Genomic DNA, 18,083 nt, shown 5'->3' on the forward strand with positions numbered 1-18,083 from the left:
GAGGGCAGTGTCACTGGCCCTCATATGTGGGATCCGAACAGGGGCTCTCTGGCGTCCCAAGCCAGTTCTTAACCATTGCGCCACCCAGCCGGCCCTCTCAATCCCTTTTAATGTTACATTTACTACAGCTTTATTGAGATATAATTCACATACCAAACTATTCACTCAACGTGTATAGTCCATTGGCTTTTAGTATATTCACAGATATGTACAACCATCACCACAGTCAATTTTAGAACATTTTCATTGGGCAGTGATTTTTGCCTCTTTTGTTTGTCAGCATCTAGACAGTGTTTGGCACGTAGTAAGTACTCAAATAATATTTTTTTATATACACTAATGAGAATAAATGTAATAATTAATTCAGACATTTAATGAGTGCCTAATATGTGCTGACAACTGAAGGAGAATCAAAATGGCAGTAAGTCACTGAGTTTACCCTTGGGGAGAAGACAGTGTCATGGTAATAGAGGACAAATACATAGAAATAAGGTAGATGATGTCAGAGCAATATAGAGGGGATATTATGGCAGGTCAGAGGACAGTGATATTGCTGGAGGGGTTACTATTGTTAATTGACTTTAAATAGTTATATACTATGTTATTATTTCACCAGGGCTTCACTGTCACATTCCATATTAAATAAAAACCAGACCTGTGTCAGTGTCCATCTCAGACACCAAAGCTCTCCTTATAAGGCTGTGTCATCAATTAAGACCTTCTTCAGCAAAAACTGTGAGAAGAGCACTTCAGTGAGTCTCTGGTGTAGTAATAATTCTTAGAATCATGTCACATCGTGCTTCTGAAGACTGAATGCTTTCTTATGCATAATATATGTATTGTGCAGTCTTAGAACAGCTTTTTTTTTTCCCCTAAATTGAAAAGATACATCCTTTTGAGAGAAGGAGTGGTATTAAGTATCTTCCTTGTCCCATTATGCCTAATTCTTTAATGAGGCATTTACTGGAAAGCTTCCCTCAAGTGGGTTTTTCTTGGGATAATGGAATGAAATTCCGGAGTGGTGGTGATGACAGTGGCCTAGAGGCAAACCAGGACAACAGCAGCAATAACAGTAATGTCAGTCAGCACTTCTCTAGCATTTACTGTGTGTTCCACTGGGCTGCCTGCGAGATGTGCATCACCTCATTTAATACAGTAACCCTATGAGGTGGACTGTGTTGTTATCCCCATTTTACAGGTGAGAAAACTGAGGCCCAGAGAAATTAACTTTAAGTTTATTCTAAAGTCAGTGAGTGGTAGAGGCTGGTTGGGTAAACCCTTAACCAATAATGTTACACTGTTCCCTCCCGCAGAGAGTATTGCATCTAGACTTTCTGTGCTGTGTTTATTCATTTATTTTAATAAATATGTATTGATTTCCTATTATGTGTCAGGCCCTGTGCTAGGGCTGCAGTGGTGACCAACACAGACCACACCCCTTGCCAACATGGAGTACATTCTAGTTGGGAAGCTCAGAGCCGGGACGGGACGAATGGGAAAATATTAACAGAGATGGTGAGTTGAGAATGGAGACTTGGAGCAGGAGAAGGGCTGAGTAAATTGCCCCGGGTGAGATCCAGGTAGAGGTGGACTTGAATCTAGCTGTCTTGTCTTCTGTCTAGCCTGGTGCTTTTACTGCTGGGTCTCAGAGCCATCACCAGACCTTATGTCTGTTTTTATAGCTAGCCAAATATAGTATGCTGTACCACTTATAAGGGGAGCTGCCTCTCCCATTTGGAAGCTCCTTGGGCGAGTCCGTTGAGGAGGATGTAGGCCTTCACGATGACTCGGTATTTTCAGTCTGTCCTCAGAATTCAGCTTTGCTTTGGAAAGCTTTTTATTCGGATATAAATGGAGAGCTGAATTGGGTGAGTTGGGTGAGGTCAAAGAGACCGATCATGAAGCTAAAAGTGACTCTTTTTAAAGAATTCATTGTGTGGATCATCTCTACATAGAAACATTCTCTCTCCTGCCATACTAGGAGGCGAGCGGCAGGCTGTGTCTGTGAGGCCATGTGTCAGAAACACCATGGGTAGTTATATGACATGGGAGGAGAATTCCCGACCTCTCAAGTAATGGAACACTTGGGGGACACTTCAGCGGAAGAATGTGATCTTGCCCTTACCAAATGTACTCAGTGTATTTGTTAAGCCAGTCTCAACCTCAGTGGTCTTAAGGAAACATTTGATTGAGAAACAATTGTGTTTTTACATGAAATTTTGTTTATACATACATAGATAAACTTTCCTTTTAGGATAGAATGAAAGGAAATTTTCTGCACTTGCTGGGTTGAAACAGATTTACCAGAACTTTCTGGCAATAGGGGTTTACTATCTCGGTATGGAACCTCATCATTTGGACTTTAAAAATAGACTGGCTGTTAATCTCTGTGACATTGCCTAAGTAAAACCCTGTATGAAAATTAGGCCATGGACTTAAATCATTGCCTGGAGTTGTTTTCAACATGATGAAAGTGGGTCTGGTTTTTTTAAGGAAGAGTTCTCTAACCTTCTACTTCTAGGGAAAGCCCTCCCCTAGAAGGAAAACATTATCTAAGTTCTGTACCTGTGCTCGCCTAACATCATCAGGTCCGTGCCAGACACTAGACGAAGCTCGATACATGTCTGTTGATTATATGAAGTAATCAAGTTATAGTTTCCTTTTGGGATCGTGGTCCCAGAGCAAGAATCTGGTTTGGTTTCTTTGGGTTCTGTCTCTTCCTCTGAACTCAGCTAAAAATGGAATGAAAACAAAATAAACCAGAGGCCAAAACACAGAAAAGTAATTAATGGGAACTTAACTTTGAGAATAACTATTGACTTAGGCTAGTTTTAGAATTTCCGGGGAGAGGTATGAAAAAACCTTTGGCTCAGGGGTGGGATTTATTATAAGCATCAGGTCGTGATTGGGAGCAGCCGAGCTTCCCAAAGCTCTTCCCGTTACTTTGGGGAAGGAGCCGATTTTTGCCCTCGGCCACAGGGAACACCTTTATACAAAGGTGAAGGACTGTGTGATTGTAGTTGGTACAAGTTAGGTTGTTTTCATCCAAGGAGGGCAGACCTGAAAGGACCTCGATGCTGAGCTACTCTCCCTGGGATTGTTTTCTAATGTCTTTGGGAGTTTAACTTCTAGAGTCTCAGTGTTCTGTTGAACTTTCCTCCTTCCAAGCTCGTTGCTTCGGCTCCTTCCCCACCTCTTGCTTCTCCCTTCCCAGGCCTCCTCAGAACAAAGCCCATGGGGTTGTTCTTCCTGGCTGATTTTCTGAGGGCTGAGAAGGAATTTCTTGCGGGAGGTTTTCATCATCCTGTTGCCTGGGTCAGAGGTTGACTTCTGGATACTTTTCACTACCATAAACTGCTCTGAATTCTAGATTGGAACAAGGGAGATCATTGAGTACTGTTATATTTCATTTTAGAGATTCTACTTGGAACTCTATACAAAGTAAAAAGCTTTGTGGGTGAAATAGAGGTGTACTGTTTGGTTTTTTATTTTATTTTATTTTATTTTTATTGGGGAATTGGGGGATGGGTACAGTGCTGGGGAATTGGGGGAAGGGGAACAGACAAGTTGCTGTCCTTTTGTTCTTCAGTCTAGTTGTGGAGGACATTGCTTCACTGGCCCAAGTTGGCACCATCATTGCGCTCTTCCCGGGTGAGGCAGATCAGTTGCCGGCTTCTGGACGGCCGCTCACTGCGGCTGCTGGCCGCTCACTCTGGCTGCTGGCTACACACGGTAGCCCATGGCAACCCACTGCAGCAGGGGACTGCAGCCTATGCCGTAGTTGGCGACCCACGGCAGCCCAGCTCCAGGTTGAGCTGTTATTCAGCATCTTAGCTATGGAGGGCAGTGTCACTGGCCCTCATATGTGGGATCGAAACCCGGGCCCTCTGGCGTCCAAAGCCAGCTGTTAACCAACGTGCCACTCGGCCAGCCTGTTTGGGTTTGGGTTTGGTTTTTTAAAGATTGATGTGGTAGTAGGTGGTCACTTTACTAAGAGTCAGCTATAAAGCCAGTATTAATACTAAGTTATTTTGATTAGAGGCAGAGGAAAGGAGTTATCAGGAGCAAGCAGCAAGATCCTTCATTTTTAGGTAGACTCAGTTTAGATCTCACCACATTGCTGATTCACTCCCAGAATGAGTAACTTTTGAGCACCAAGCAGGCTCAAGCCCAGTTGCTACTACAGTGCACCTGGACGGTTTCCCAGTGGCCCGGTGTTTAAATAATAATGGGTAATAATTACTGAGTGCTTACTGTGTGCCAGGCATTGTGCTGTGTCTTTTATGTGCTTTATCTCACTTAGTCCCCTCTATCCCTAGGGATTGTAGGATCTGTTATTATCTAGTTTCCCTGAGGCTTCAGTAGTTCAACTTTTTTCCAAGGCCACACAGTGGCAAAGCCAGGAGTGGAGTTTGGGTGTTTCTGACTTGTCTGAGATCCTAGAGATTGTCTAGCAAGCTCAAGGCAGAAGTTGGCTTTGGTGTCGCTCCTGCTTTTGTGGTTGTGAAAGGGCTGAGGACCATTTCAAAGATGGAGAGTTGGGTGGCCAGTTGGCAGCGCTCAGAGTCAGGTCGCTGATTTCCCTCCTAGAATGGAGCAAAGCGAGATCATTTATTGCAAACAGGCAGAACGAGTAGAGCAGGAGCCTTGTTCCTTCCGCCTCCTTCCTTTCCTCACTGAAAGGAATCTTCTAATCTTTACCTTTTCCTCCCCTAACTGAAAACCAGTCTTGCTACCACCTAGGCCTAGGCTGTTCTCTCTGTTCTGTCTCACTTGAGGCTGAATTGAGTAGCATAACTGGGGGCAAAATAATGAGGATATAGGAGAAGGAAATAGGAAGCATTTTGTTTCCAAGACATTTTCTCATGTAGCTATTTATTTGATTAGCTACCACTACCCAGTCAAGGGAGGCAAAGATGGTTATATCCTCACTTTATACATGAAAAAAAAAGTGTAATCAATGCATGTTAAATGATTATCCAGGGCCGTCTGTAGAAAAAACAGCCTAGGCTTTGAGCTCCTCCTCCCAGAATTCTTTGCACTGGACTCAGATGCATATGCCCAACACAGGCGCATGTGTGTTTAACACACCCCAGGACACCACCCAGTGTCAAAATAATATCCCCGGATGCTGATGTGGAGTGTTTGTTTTCATCCCAAGTGAATAGTTTACTTACATATATTATATACATCATTTAGTGGGCACTTAATCAATATGAGTACTGAGACAGTTAATCCTGTACCTAAAGGCTCCCAGGTGCCTGCTCTTTACATATTCTGGATAGCAGTCGTCGTTTTGTGGGCTAACAGATTCGTGACAGTAGATTTCCAGGAGAGAAAGTCCCTAGGCCTAGGCTTCTCCCCCAGGACTGCTTGAGAGGGTGATGGCTTGTGCAGTGGGCCACCCTGACCTTACCTGACGCTTACTGTAGAGGTTTATGGAGCTTTTATTTTGTTTCTCTTGCTGGCCAAGTTAGCATCTTGGAACCAGGCATGCTGAGTGACACACTGGTCCAAAATGGGCTGTCCCATGTAACTTCTTGTTCCTCTCAGTTGTCTGTTAGATCAGTGAGCTCATCACCAAGTTTACTGAATGCTGTTGTGTGTGTGTTAAGCCATATGGAAGACACAAGGTGGAGAAAAGTGATTAAAATACCAAGCAAGATGCCATTCATGCATTCGTTCATTCAACAACTGGATGTTGAGCTCCTCATCTGTGCCATGTTGTGTTCCAATTGCTAGGGATATAAAAATAAAATAGACATGTCCTGCCCTCCTGGATATAGTGAAGGACACTGTCACTGCAGTGGGCATTCAGTAAGTTATTAGTGTTATCATTAACATTAAAATTGGGCTTCTAATGATGTAAGAATAGTGGTGTTAATAAAATAATGAGTGGTTTACCATCTTAAAAATAAGGTTATGGGAAATGAGGGCTTATATTATCACACCCAGCAGTCTGTTTACATTTCTCTAACTCCTCTTTAGCAAACCAGCAAACGAGTATCAGGAAAATTTTTTTCTTTTAAGGCTGGAAGATACTTGCTGTAAAGGTTTGTCCCTCCTTTAGCTGGAGTAAAACATTACCTGTTTGGATTAGGAGCTCTGATCCTGGGGTTCTTATGTTCTGAAAGTAGGGGCCCCGAGCATCTTTCTGGAGCTCCAGTCTAGTATCTCATGGTCTCTTTCTTCCTGACCTTATTCTTTATAAGGACTGCAGTGCTCTTTAAACTGTAAACAGAGGAATTATGGATGAAGTTTAACCAATAAGTTTTTTTTTAGAAATAACAGCTTTATTGAGATACAATTCCCAAACCATATAGTTCACTTTTTTAAAGTGTACAATTCACTGTTTTTAATATATTCATAAAGTTGTGCAACCCTTACCACTATCTAATTCCAGAACATTTTCATCACCAAAATAGAAACTATTAGTAGTAACTCCCTAGTGTTCTCTGCCCCTAGCCTCTGGCAACCACTAACATACTTTCTGTGTCAATGAACTTGCCTGTTGTGGACATTTCATATAAGTGGAATCATAGAATAAGTAGCATTTTGTGACTGGCTTCTTTTACTTAGCATAATGTTTTCAAAGTTCATCCATGTTGTAATGTATATTAGTACTTCATTCCTTTTTATGGTTGAATAATATTCTACTATGCAGATACCACAGATTGTTTATCCATTCACCAGTTGATGGGCGTATGGGTTGTTTCCACTTCTTGATTATTATGAATAATGTTGCTATGAACATTTGTGTTTAGGTTTTGTGTAGACATATGTTTTCAGTTTTCTTGGGTGTATACCTAGGAATGGAATTCTGAGACATGTGGTAACTAACTCTGTTTAACTTTTTGAGAAATTACCACACTGTTTTCCAGAGTGACGGTTCTGTGCCATTTTATGTTCCTACCAGCAATATATGAGAATTGCAATTTCTCCACATCCTCACCAATACTTGTTATCTTTTTGATCATAGCCATCCTAGTGGGTGTGATGTGCTGTCTCATGGTGGTTTTGACTTGGCATTTCCTAATGACTAATGATATTGAGCATGTTATCATGTGCTTAAAGGCCATTTACATATCTTCTTTGGAGAAATATCTATTCAAATTTATTTTCTTAATATTTAATTAGGTTACTTCTTTAAAATATGTAATTTAGGTTATTTTTTTCCCCTTGTTGAGTTTTTATTTACTCTGGACACTAGTCCCTTGTCAAATGTAGAATTTACAAATATTTTCTTCAGTTCTTTGGGTTATCTTGTTACTGTCTTGATGGTGTCCTTTGTAGAATGATAGTTTTCAATTTTGATGAAGTCCATTTTATCTATTTTTTTGTTGTATTGCTTTTGGTGTCACATCTAAGAAACCATTGCCTAATCCAAGGTCAGAAAGATTTGTTCCTGTGTCGTTTTCTTAGACTTTCATAATTTTAGCTCTTTCATAACCACGAAGTTCTTGTACTGACTGAGGCTTCAAAAGTTAGCCATTTGCTAGGGGTACACGCTGGGTGGGAAGCTGTCATCCTGGGGTCTCTTTTTCTTGCCACCCTGACAAGTCAATCAAAGACCTTGACTCTGGGAAGCACTTGGTTTTCTTGCACATGTTCTGAGCTATTTTGCCATTACTCTATTTCATTGCCCTTTTTTTTTTTTTTTAAGGTAACGAATGAAGAGGACTTTATTAGGAAATTGGACTGCAAACCTGATCAGCATCTGAAGGTAGTTTCCATTTTTGGAAATACTGGTGATGGAAAGTCTCATACCCTCAATCACACTTTCTTTTATGGCCGTGAAGTCTTCAAAACCTCCCCAGCCCAGGAGTCCTGTACCGTAGGAGTGTGGGCAGCGTATGACCCAGTCCACAAAGTAGCAGTGATAGACACGGAAGGGCTTTTGGGGGCTACGGTGAATCTAAGCCAGAGAACACGGCTGCTGCTTAAGGTCCTGGCCATCTCAGACCTCGTCATCTATCGAACTCATGCCGACCGGCTGCATAATGACCTCTTCAAGTTCCTTGGGGACGCCTCAGAAGCTTACCTGAAGCACTTCACTAAGGAGCTCAAGGCTACCACTGCCCGCTGTGGCCTGGATGTCCCCTTGTCCACCCTGGGCCCAGCTGTTGTAATTTTCCATGAGACTGTGCACACTCAGCTACTGGGCTCTGGTGAGTAGACGGGGTACTGTGTCACAGGCTGACCTTTCTCAGTCCAGGAGGCAGCCATTGCAGTGCAGTAGCAGTTTGGTGGTGGATTGCCCAGAAAAGCATCTGTTTGGGCAAGACATAAGGAAGTGTTTCCAGAGGACGGAATGAATCAATCATGTCAAAATCTGCTTTTGGGCAGGATGAGGATTGAGATTGCTGAGTGTCTTTGGCAAAATAGAGGTCCCCGGTGATGGGCATAAGACCTGTTTCCAGGGATGGCGAGCATGAAAGCCTGGTCAGAGTGGGAATGAGAGAGAATAAGAGAAGAATAAAGCTACCTTCAACTATTTCAGAGTTCTGCTGCCAAGGAAAGCAGGCAAATGAAATGATAGCTGCAGGCTGATGTGGGATTTCAAGGAATTTTCACTTTTTAACATTTACGATGTGAGGTATTGCAGATGTTTATATACTGGTGGGAATGACCCACTGGAAAGGGATCAGTGCAGATGGAAGAGAGCAGGAGTGTTGGAGTGATACACAGGTGAAGGGCTGGCCTCAGTTAGCAGCATGAACCAGTTCCTCTGTAACAACAGGACAGGAGGTGGAGTATGTGGGCAGGGCTACAGGTAAGTAAGTAGATTGTGTGTGTGTGTGTGCATGTGCATGCGTGTGTGCGCGCGCGCATGCATGCACACACATAAAAGTTGTCTTATTGTTTCTGTTTTCTGGGAGAAATGGGAAGCATGATCACCACCTGAGAGGGAGGATGAGGGAGCAGGTGCAACAACAGTGATTACATGCAGGTGGAGGCAGTATTGCTGGCCCCTAAAGCAGTCACCCTATTTACCTGTTCATTCGGCAAAGGTTATTAAGTGCACAATGTCATGTTTGAGCACTGGGGTACCGAGTTGGAAAAAAACAAAAAAAAACACAATTCCTCCCCTCAAAGAAATCACAATCTAGTTGGGGAGACCACAGGTATTCTGTTCTGTGGCAGAGGTAGGCACTGGAGCTATGGGAGTGCGGAAGAGGACACTTGAAACACCTTCCAGCTGGATCGAGGAAAAAGGAGGTGACATTTGAACACCAGAGACGGCTAGATAAGGAGGGGAGGAGGGATGCTCTAGGAAGAGCAAACCCCCAGTGATTTGAAGGAGCAAGTTGTGTCCAGGGAGCTGCAGGTAGTTCTGTTGCTTCCTAAATTTCATTCTCGCCCCCTTCCATGCATTCTCCACACAGCATCCAGACTGATCTTTTTAAAAGCTTAATTTATAATTTGGATCATGTTAGACTCCTGCTTACAACCTGTCAATGTCTTTTCACTCCATCAAGATGAAATCGAAACTCCTAACTATGGTGTCCTCACTCCAACTCCTGCCTGTGTCTCTGAACTCCTCTGATTATCCTCCCCCATCCCCTTCCCCTGCCCACCAAATGCCGTCCCCGTTCATGTGCACGCTTCCTCCACTAGCCAGACCAGCCTTTTCTCTGTTCCCACCTTCGCATGGGCTACCCTGTCTGCCTGGAACACTCTTGCCCCAGCCAGCCATCCTTTTTTCAGACTCAGCTCAGCTCTCATCCCCTTGGAGCCTTTCCTGACTGTCCCCTGTCAAGTCGTCCTGCTTGCATCCTCATGGTTGTGCTCTTCTTGCATCACCCTGTACGTTTGCGTCAGGGCACCTATCCCTTACTTGCTTTTAGTCTTTTCTCATTCGAATGGAAACTATGCAGGTGGGAACCGTGCCTATCTTATTCACTGCTGTATCGAAAGAGCCTGGCTGAGTACTTGACACACAGTAGGCTCTCATCAGATGTTTGCTGAATGAATAAATGAAGAGGCCTAGTGTGCCTGAAGCATAGGTTGTATGGGAGGGAATGGTGGAGATACTTGGGAATCAGATCACGGATGGCTTTGACTCAGTTCTTAAGTACGACAGCAGCCCCTGAAGGATGTTAAGCAGGGAGTTACATGGTCACGTCTGTGTTTTCAAAAGATCCCCAGCCGCTGTTGCAGGATGAACTGGAGAGGCATGCCTGGAGGCAGGGATACCAGCCAGGAGGTATCAGGGTTCTATGTGAGAAGTGATGGGGCTGAGCCAGCGCAGTGGCAGCAGGAGGGAAGTGGACACACTGGGGCCCTATCAAGGAGTTAGAATCTGAGGGACCTGCGTCTAGTGGGGCGAGAAATCTAAATGTTCTAGAATGGAAGAAGGAACTCACCAAGTGACTGTAAGGTAAGGAGAGGAGGTTGGAAATGCTGACTTTAGGCTGATTCCTGGGATCAGCATTTTTAGGCCATTTTGGATTTTTACACCTTGGGTGAGGGGAAGGTTTACTTTCCAGTCAGGGTTTTGAAATAACCAGCTCTTAAAAACTAACTTTTTTTTTTCATGCTTTGTGCCATGTACTATGCTAGGTGTTTGTTTTTTAAATAAATTCTAACTTACTGTATCTTTGTTAATTTGGCCAAGTCAAAACAGCTGTATTTTACAGATGAAGAAACTGAACTCAAGAGCTTAAGTTATGTAACCAGGGAGGTTCCAGTTAGCAAGTTGCAAAACTGGGATTCAAAACAAAGTCTTCTAAGTTCTAAATCCAGAGCTGTTTCTGGAATAGCATTGTTGCTTCTTGAAACCTTGAGATGGAATGAGGCAGCCAGAGTTTATGCAGGGTAGGAGGAGACGTGCCAGCATTGTGGGCAAATGGACAGAATTTCCTCTGTCTCAAAGACCTCCTGATTTTGTGTGATCCTGTTCCTATTCTGGATGGAGAATTTCTAGGTGGGAATTAGGAGTTAGTAGGCAAGTGAATTATCTCTGGTTTACAAATGAGCAGCACTGAGCTCCCATAATCGTTTGGGAGCCGTGATTATATGTCCAGGGACAAGCTGTGAGATGACACTGGGGGGAAGTGAAGGTGGTGAGACTACCCCCGGGGTACTGCCTGCTCCTTCCTTCAAAAGTTATTGCCACAGGAAGAGTTCAAGAGGAGATGCAATCAGAGGTTAACTGCAGAATTTTGGCTACTTCTCTTTGATGACTTGACTTTAAAAGTTGAGCTAAAGCCATACCTCCAGTGTTAATATGAGTGATTTTGTTAGTGTTGTTAAAAATTAAAGGAAATTAAAATAAAAAGTCCTTGCAGCTTTTACCTCCAAAATACGCATATTTATTGAATCGATTCGTACTGCCACTCCCCAGATTTCTAGATAATTGTTGGTGAAACTATGAGCAGGCTAGTACCCTCATACATTGGCTGTTCATGGCTTCACCAGCCTAAGACCAGCGTTTTCAAAGTAGCTATTTTAAGTTTCCATTAATAGATGACTGGTGAAATATGTCCACAGGATGGAAGACCATGAAGCTGTTAAAAAGAGTAAGGGACTTCTCAGTGTATCATGACAAGGACAGATATTATAGTATGTTATTAAGTGATAAAAGCATGTCGCATATACGAGGTTGGACAATTAAGTTCGCGAACTCACCCTAGAAAAAGTGCTACATACCTCATTGCTGAATATCACTACGGTCACCTTCCCCTTAGGAAACTGCACCAATGCCAGCACCTAGTCCACCCTTCAAAGCAATTTTGGACCTCTTTTTCTGGAATGGTCATCACAGCTGTCATATTACCCTGATGTCTTGAATGTCATCCAAATGTCTTCCTTTCAATATTTCCTTTATCTTTGGGTAAAGAAAGAAGTCATTGAGGGCAAGATCAGGTGAGTAGGGAGGATGTTCCAATACAGTTATTTGTTTACTGGCTAAAAACTCCCTCACAGACAGTGTGTGAGCTGGTGCATTGTCATGATGCAAGAGCCATGAATTGTTGGCAAAAAGTTCAGGTTGTCTAACTTTTTCACGTAGCCTTTTCAGCACTTCCAAATAGTAAACTTGTTTAACTGTCCAGTTGGTACAAATTTATAATGAATAATTCCTGTGATATCAAAAAAGGTTAGCAACATCGTTGCAACAAGTTCGCGAATTTAATTGTCAGTCCGTGTATGTGTTGGGAAGTGTAGGGAAAAAAGTCTGAAAGGGTAAATGCTAAATTGTAGTTATTTTGGGGGAGTAGGAGGGAGCAGAGGACATGTATTTCTTTCCTTTTATGTTTTGACATGTTCGGATTTTTTACAGTGAGCAGACTTTTTTTAAAAAAAGACTCTTCTTTGAAGTATCATGTATATACAGAAAAGCACACGTTGTATCAGAAGTGTATAATGTGATGAATTTTCACAGCCTGAATGTATCTGTGAAATCAGTACCAGGTCGGGACACACCAGCACCCATTTCATCGCAGCTCTGCTCAGCCTCCCTTCTAGACAAGGGTAACCTGAATTCTCACAGCATAGATTGGGCCTGCCTGCTTATCCTTTATGCATGTATATGGAGTCAGACTGTGTATTACTTTTGTAATGAGAGACAGGCGGATTTTTTTTTTTTTAAGAATGGTCACTGCTCACGTACCCGTTTCTGTTTGTCCAGATCATCCCTCAGATGTGCCGGAGAAGCTCATCCAGGACCGGTTCCGGAAACTGGGCCGCTTCCCGGAAGCCTTCAGTTCCATTCACTACAAGGGAACGAGGACTTACAACCCCCCCACAGACTTCTCTGGGCTTCGGCGTGCTTTGGAGCAGCAGCTCGAGAACAACACCACCCGTTCTCCCCGGCACCCAGGGGTCATCTTCAAAGCCCTGAAGGTCAGCTGGCTCCTGCCCAGAGTGCTGCTGCTTGGGGTGCCAGTGGGTGGTGAGAACTCTGAGCTCACCAGCTTTTGTTGGTGCTGGTGATTAAAAACCTGGGCTGGAAAGAGAGGTTATGAGAAAAGGAAGCACAGGAGTGCACTTTGCACCTGTTGAAGGACCTCATCTTGCTAGGAGCACGAGTACAGAGGAATCTGGGGTGATAGTTAAAAAGTGACAGGTCCTCATCTCAGAGGAAAACTAGGCTTTCGGGGAACAGGAAAAAAACCTTCATTTCTGGGTGGTGTGACTGACCCTTTGTTGAGGCTCAGTTATGTGGATAGCCTTTGTGTGTTTCTTTATATGAACTCACCTTTTTCCTGGTTTTTTTGTAACCTAAATTTATTCAAGAAGGCATATTTTGTAATCACTATAAATGGAAAACTAGTATCACAGGTAGAAATTAGGCCAATACACATTCAAAACAGACACACGATAACAATAATTGCTGTTTCTTAGGTACCAAAGTTCAGAGGACTATATGAATTCGTTCATTTAATCCTCACACCAACTCTATGAGCTAAGCACGGTTACCATCCTTATTTTGCAGGTGAGGAAACAGGCACAGAGAGATGAAGTAATTGGTTACACACATAGTTCCTAAGTGCCAGCAGGCATAAACCCCGGCTTTTTGCTCTAAAGCTTCTTGTCATAACCAGGAATGCTCTCCTGCCTCTCAAAAAATAAAAGACCATATTCCTCTCTAGAGACTGTTGCTCATGGGAAGTTCTGAGACTGGGACTTGTTTTTCCTTTGTTGAAAAGGGAGATTAAGGGCTGGCCAAGTGGCTCAGTTGGTTAAGAGCTCGCTCAAGAGTGCGAGCTCTGAGCAACAGGGTCGCCGGTTTGATTCCTGGCCCAGGCTGAACTGCTGAGCAGCCAATAGGTGGCAAGATGGCTCAGCTTTAAAAAAAAAAAAGTAAAAGGAGATTAGCAGCCAGTGTTTGGGAGATGATAAAGATACACTGTTCCCTAAGTGAGACTTTCCCTTTAACAAAATCTGAAATATTGAAAAGGAAATAATTTCTACTGTGGAATTTTTTTTTTTTAATTGGGGAATTGGGGAGGGGGTGCTGTGTTACAATCTTAATTGCAGGTGGGTTTAGCTACCATCCCATGCGGGAGTCGAACTGGCAGCCTTGTTGTTAACAGCGCACACTCTATCCACTGAGCCATCCGGGTGGCAGCTCAGCTCAAGGTGCCGAGTTCAGTCTTAGTTGCGAGTGGGCGTAGCCCACCATCGAACAGGCAACCTTGTTGTTAGGAGCACATGCTTTCACCAACTGATCCACTCTGCCACCTGTTGGCAGCTTAGCTTGGGCACAGCGTTACTGGCCCATGTGAGAATCGAACTGGCGGCCTTGTTGCTCAGACCTTGCACTCTTAAGCCAACTCTTAACCAACTGAGCCACTTGGCTAGCCCATGGAATTTGATGTTATGCAATGTTCTCACCTACAGTCATGTCGTGTGCCACCTAAAATTCATCTTGTGTACACCATTGATGTGGGGCACACCTTTTAGGAAACCTCTCTAAGCATTGTATCTTTGTTCCTTACAATCAGGTGAATGTTTTTCTCATGTATCCCAGCGGTGGTATCCATGTATTGTTTCGATAATACAGTAAAATCCTGTTACAAAGTGCCTTGCTATTGCACAGTTTTCTCTGTCCTGATGGATGGTGCGTGCTTTTTGTAACAGAGACCCTGCCACCTGGGTGGGCTGCTAGCCCTTCAACCATGACAGGCATGGTACATGTAACCCATGTGGGGCCCTTCTTTATCATACAGCATCTTAGGCCTCACAGGTATCTTGTAGGTGGAGATGCTGCTATACTAGCTAAAATCAGCTCACTCCTACAGTGGTAGCTACTCTACCATCCCTATGTTATGGCCATCATCAGGAAAGAAAGCACTGGAACAGTGGCAGTGGAGGGAACAGATGGGATCATTGAAAACTATGCCTCCAAGTATTGGGTTGTCGGAAAAGTCATGATGCATTTTTGCAACGAAAAACAGAAAAAATAACGTCATGACTTTTCCGACAACCCAATATTACTGATTATTGAAAATTGCCATTTTAGAATTGGTTAGGTAGTCCCAATGAAATTTTGATGTCTTATCACACATGCATTGGTCAAATCATTCCCCACACCTAGTAAAAGCTGGGAAAAGTTTTCCCATAAGAAATTTAGAAGTTGTTCAGATCCTTATGGGAACAAGAATTCTAATTTTAGGACAAATTCTTCAGTGATCCATTTATATTACATTTGTCTGAATTCATGTCCTCTGGCTTACATCAGGAATACATGTTAGGTGTAGAAAAGTATTGGCTGTGTACAGTAGGGTACAACACTGGAAACAAAGACCACCCACATTCCCTCCACCTAGGGGTAACCATTGTTAACACTTTACTGCATGCCCTTACAGTATGTATTCTGTGCATTAAAAAATATATAGCCCGTCACATTATAGATGTACATTTGTAATCCTTTCCTCATGTAACATCATAAACGTTGTACTATATTATTTTAAGGTTTTTATGAATAGTTTTGATAGCTGCACAATATTTCATTGTCTAGAGATGTACCAAACTAACAATGGTTGGACAAGAGATTATTAGTAAATTTTCTCTATTATAAATAACACCACAACTAACTATAAAAGCTCTTTCTATTTTGAAATTATTTTTCTAGGTTATATTTTGTTGAAGTAGAAGATTGTGTCAAAAGGGTGTGTGTGTGTGTGTGTGTTTGTATAAGTATAAACAGTGAATATCTGTCGCATTTCCATCATTTCGCAGTTGGATATAGAATCTAATTTTAAATACGTTTGCTTATATTTCTTTTCTATTTTGCTTATTTTTAGTATTTCAAGGATTTTACATCCACACAATCTTTTATCTTTACTGTGTACTTTTGTTTTTTTCTTTTAAAGATTTTTATTGGGTAATTGGAGGAGGGGAACAGCGTTGGGGCATTAGGGAAGGGGAACAGACAAGTTGCTGTCCTTTTGTTCTTCAGTCTAGTTGTGGAGGACGTCACTTCACTGGCCCATGTTGGTATTATCATTGCGCTCTTCCTGGGTGAGGCAGATCGCTCGCCAGCCACTGGATGGCCGCTCACGGTGGCTCTTGGCAGTTCACACTGTCTGCTGGCCGCTCATGCTGGCTGCTGGCCACACACGGTAGCTTGTGGCAGCCCACTGCAGACCCACTGCAGCATACACCGTTGCCGGCGACTCACGGCAGCCCTGCTCCAGGTCGAGCTGTTGTTCACCATCTTAGCTGTAGAGGACAGTGTCACTGGCCCCATGTGGGATCCGAACCGGGGCCCTGCTGCTCAGAGCTGGCATCCCAAGCCAGCTCTTAACCAACGTGCCACTCGGCCAGTCCGATTTATGATTTTTTTCTATATGATTTTCTCTGTATTTTAGATAAAATATACAACAATATTGTTAGGAAAAAAATATAAACCTTTTAGGAAAATGGAGAGACAGATCACTTAAGAGGCAGTCAAAATTGTGGTGCACAAATAAATCTCAACTGTAGTAATCAAAGAAATAAAAATTGAAATCACAACCATACAAGGGCAAACACTGAAAAGTCTGGCAATAAAATGTCAGAAAGGATATGAAGCAGTGTAAATGCTTATAAACTGCCAGTTGAAGTTAAAATTAATACATCACCTAGAAATGCAATTTATAAATATCTGGTATAAATAAAGATGTGTATAAGATACATTCTAGCCATAGCATTTCTAGGAATTTGCCTTAAACCCTTCCATAGGACGACAAGAAGACATATAAGAGGACGTTAATCGCACATTTTTGTAAAAGCAAAAAAAAAAAAAGGCAATCTAAGGTTGCAAAAAAAAAAAAATTTTTGTATTTTATGATCCTTGCTACTTATTTTAAAAGAGATATGATATATGCGCGTGCAGCTATATACTTTGTCTTTTTTCATGAAACATTGAAGCCTAGCATTTTTTCCATGCCATTAAATATTCTGTGAAAACATGTTTTGAAAATAGCTGCATACTTTTCATTTATATGGATGGATCGTTTTTTACACGTGGTAATTCTGCTCTTTTAATAGTGATTTCCATTATTTCTTATTAGTATTTTTTCCTGTATTTAAAGGTATTGCCCACATTCTGCCCGTTTCCTTAGGATAGAGTACAACTCCCGCTACCACTGCTGGCCAGCCTCTATGGGGTGTTTACTATGCCATGTACGGTACTCTGCATGCACTCGCATTAATTCATTTAACCCTCATACCAGCTCCATTCAGTAAAGAAATGGAGGCACAGAGAGGCTAATTAATTTGCCTGAGATGACTCATCTAGTAAGTGGTGGAGAATTTGAACCAGGGAGTCTGGCTCTGAAGCCTATGCTTTTAATTAACTCTGTGCTATATTCCTTCTCAATAGTTATTCCACTTCTAAGAACTTCTGAGGGTGCAGCCATCTTTAAAGGTTCCTAATACATATTACCAGTTGCCTTTAGAAAGGACATTCCCAGGAGTTGTATTTGAGTGTTTGGTGACTTTAATTGGAAAAAAAGGTCATTTTTTGAATTATAAAAGCAATGTGTGTTCATGAAAGACAATTCAAATAGTACAGAAATGTGTATGGTACCAATTAAGTCCCTTTTTCTCTCCTCCCCCCTCATTCTATGATACCCATTGTTAGTATTTCTTGTGTATGCATCTAGAAATTTTCAGTGCTACATATGTGCATACATAGGTATATGTATCTGATGTATATATTTTTCTCTCTAAATGGGATCGTAGAGAAGTTAAATCCTTTTCTCCTTCCCCATATTCTCTTCTCATTCTGCAGATAATCATTCTAAGTAGTTTCTTCTATATGCTTCTAGAAGTTTTCAGTGTTATATAAGTGCATGTATACACATGCATGCACACATCTTTTTTCCTTCATAAGTGGGATCATACCATTCATACTGTTTATAATTTGCTTTTTTTTACTTCATGATGCATCTTGGTTATCTTTCTATATTGGTACATAATATACATACCTCATTATTTTCTTTTTTTTAAAAGATTTTTATTGGGGAATTAGGGAGATGGGAACAGTGCTGGGGAATTGGGGGAAGGCGAACAGACAAGTTGCTGTCGTTTTGTTCTTCAGTCTAGTTGTGGAGGACATTGCTTCACTGGCCCAAGTTGGCACCATCATT

The 18,083-nt window shown here is 42.3% G+C and overlaps 1 protein-coding gene across 2 annotated transcripts in view; it reads left to right on the top strand.

The window, feature by feature from the left end:
- ZFYVE1 (zinc finger FYVE-type containing 1) overlaps positions 1-18,083 on the top strand; it is a 50,965-nt gene that overhangs the window by 16,803 nt on the left and 16,079 nt on the right. For both annotated transcript variants that reach the window (XM_019640423.1, XM_019640421.1), the window contains exons 3-4: positions 7,664-8,168; positions 12,632-12,846. In XM_019640423.1, coding sequence (XP_019495968.1) covers positions 7,664-8,168; positions 12,632-12,846 — 720 coding nt within the window. The remainder of the gene's footprint in view (positions 1-7,663; positions 8,169-12,631; positions 12,847-18,083) is intronic.

Source organism: Hipposideros armiger, unplaced genomic scaffold (genome assembly GCF_001890085.2).
Source record: "Hipposideros armiger isolate ML-2016 unplaced genomic scaffold, ASM189008v1 scaffold_49, whole genome shotgun sequence".
NCBI classification, from domain to species: Eukaryota; Metazoa; Chordata; class Mammalia; order Chiroptera; family Hipposideridae; genus Hipposideros; species Hipposideros armiger.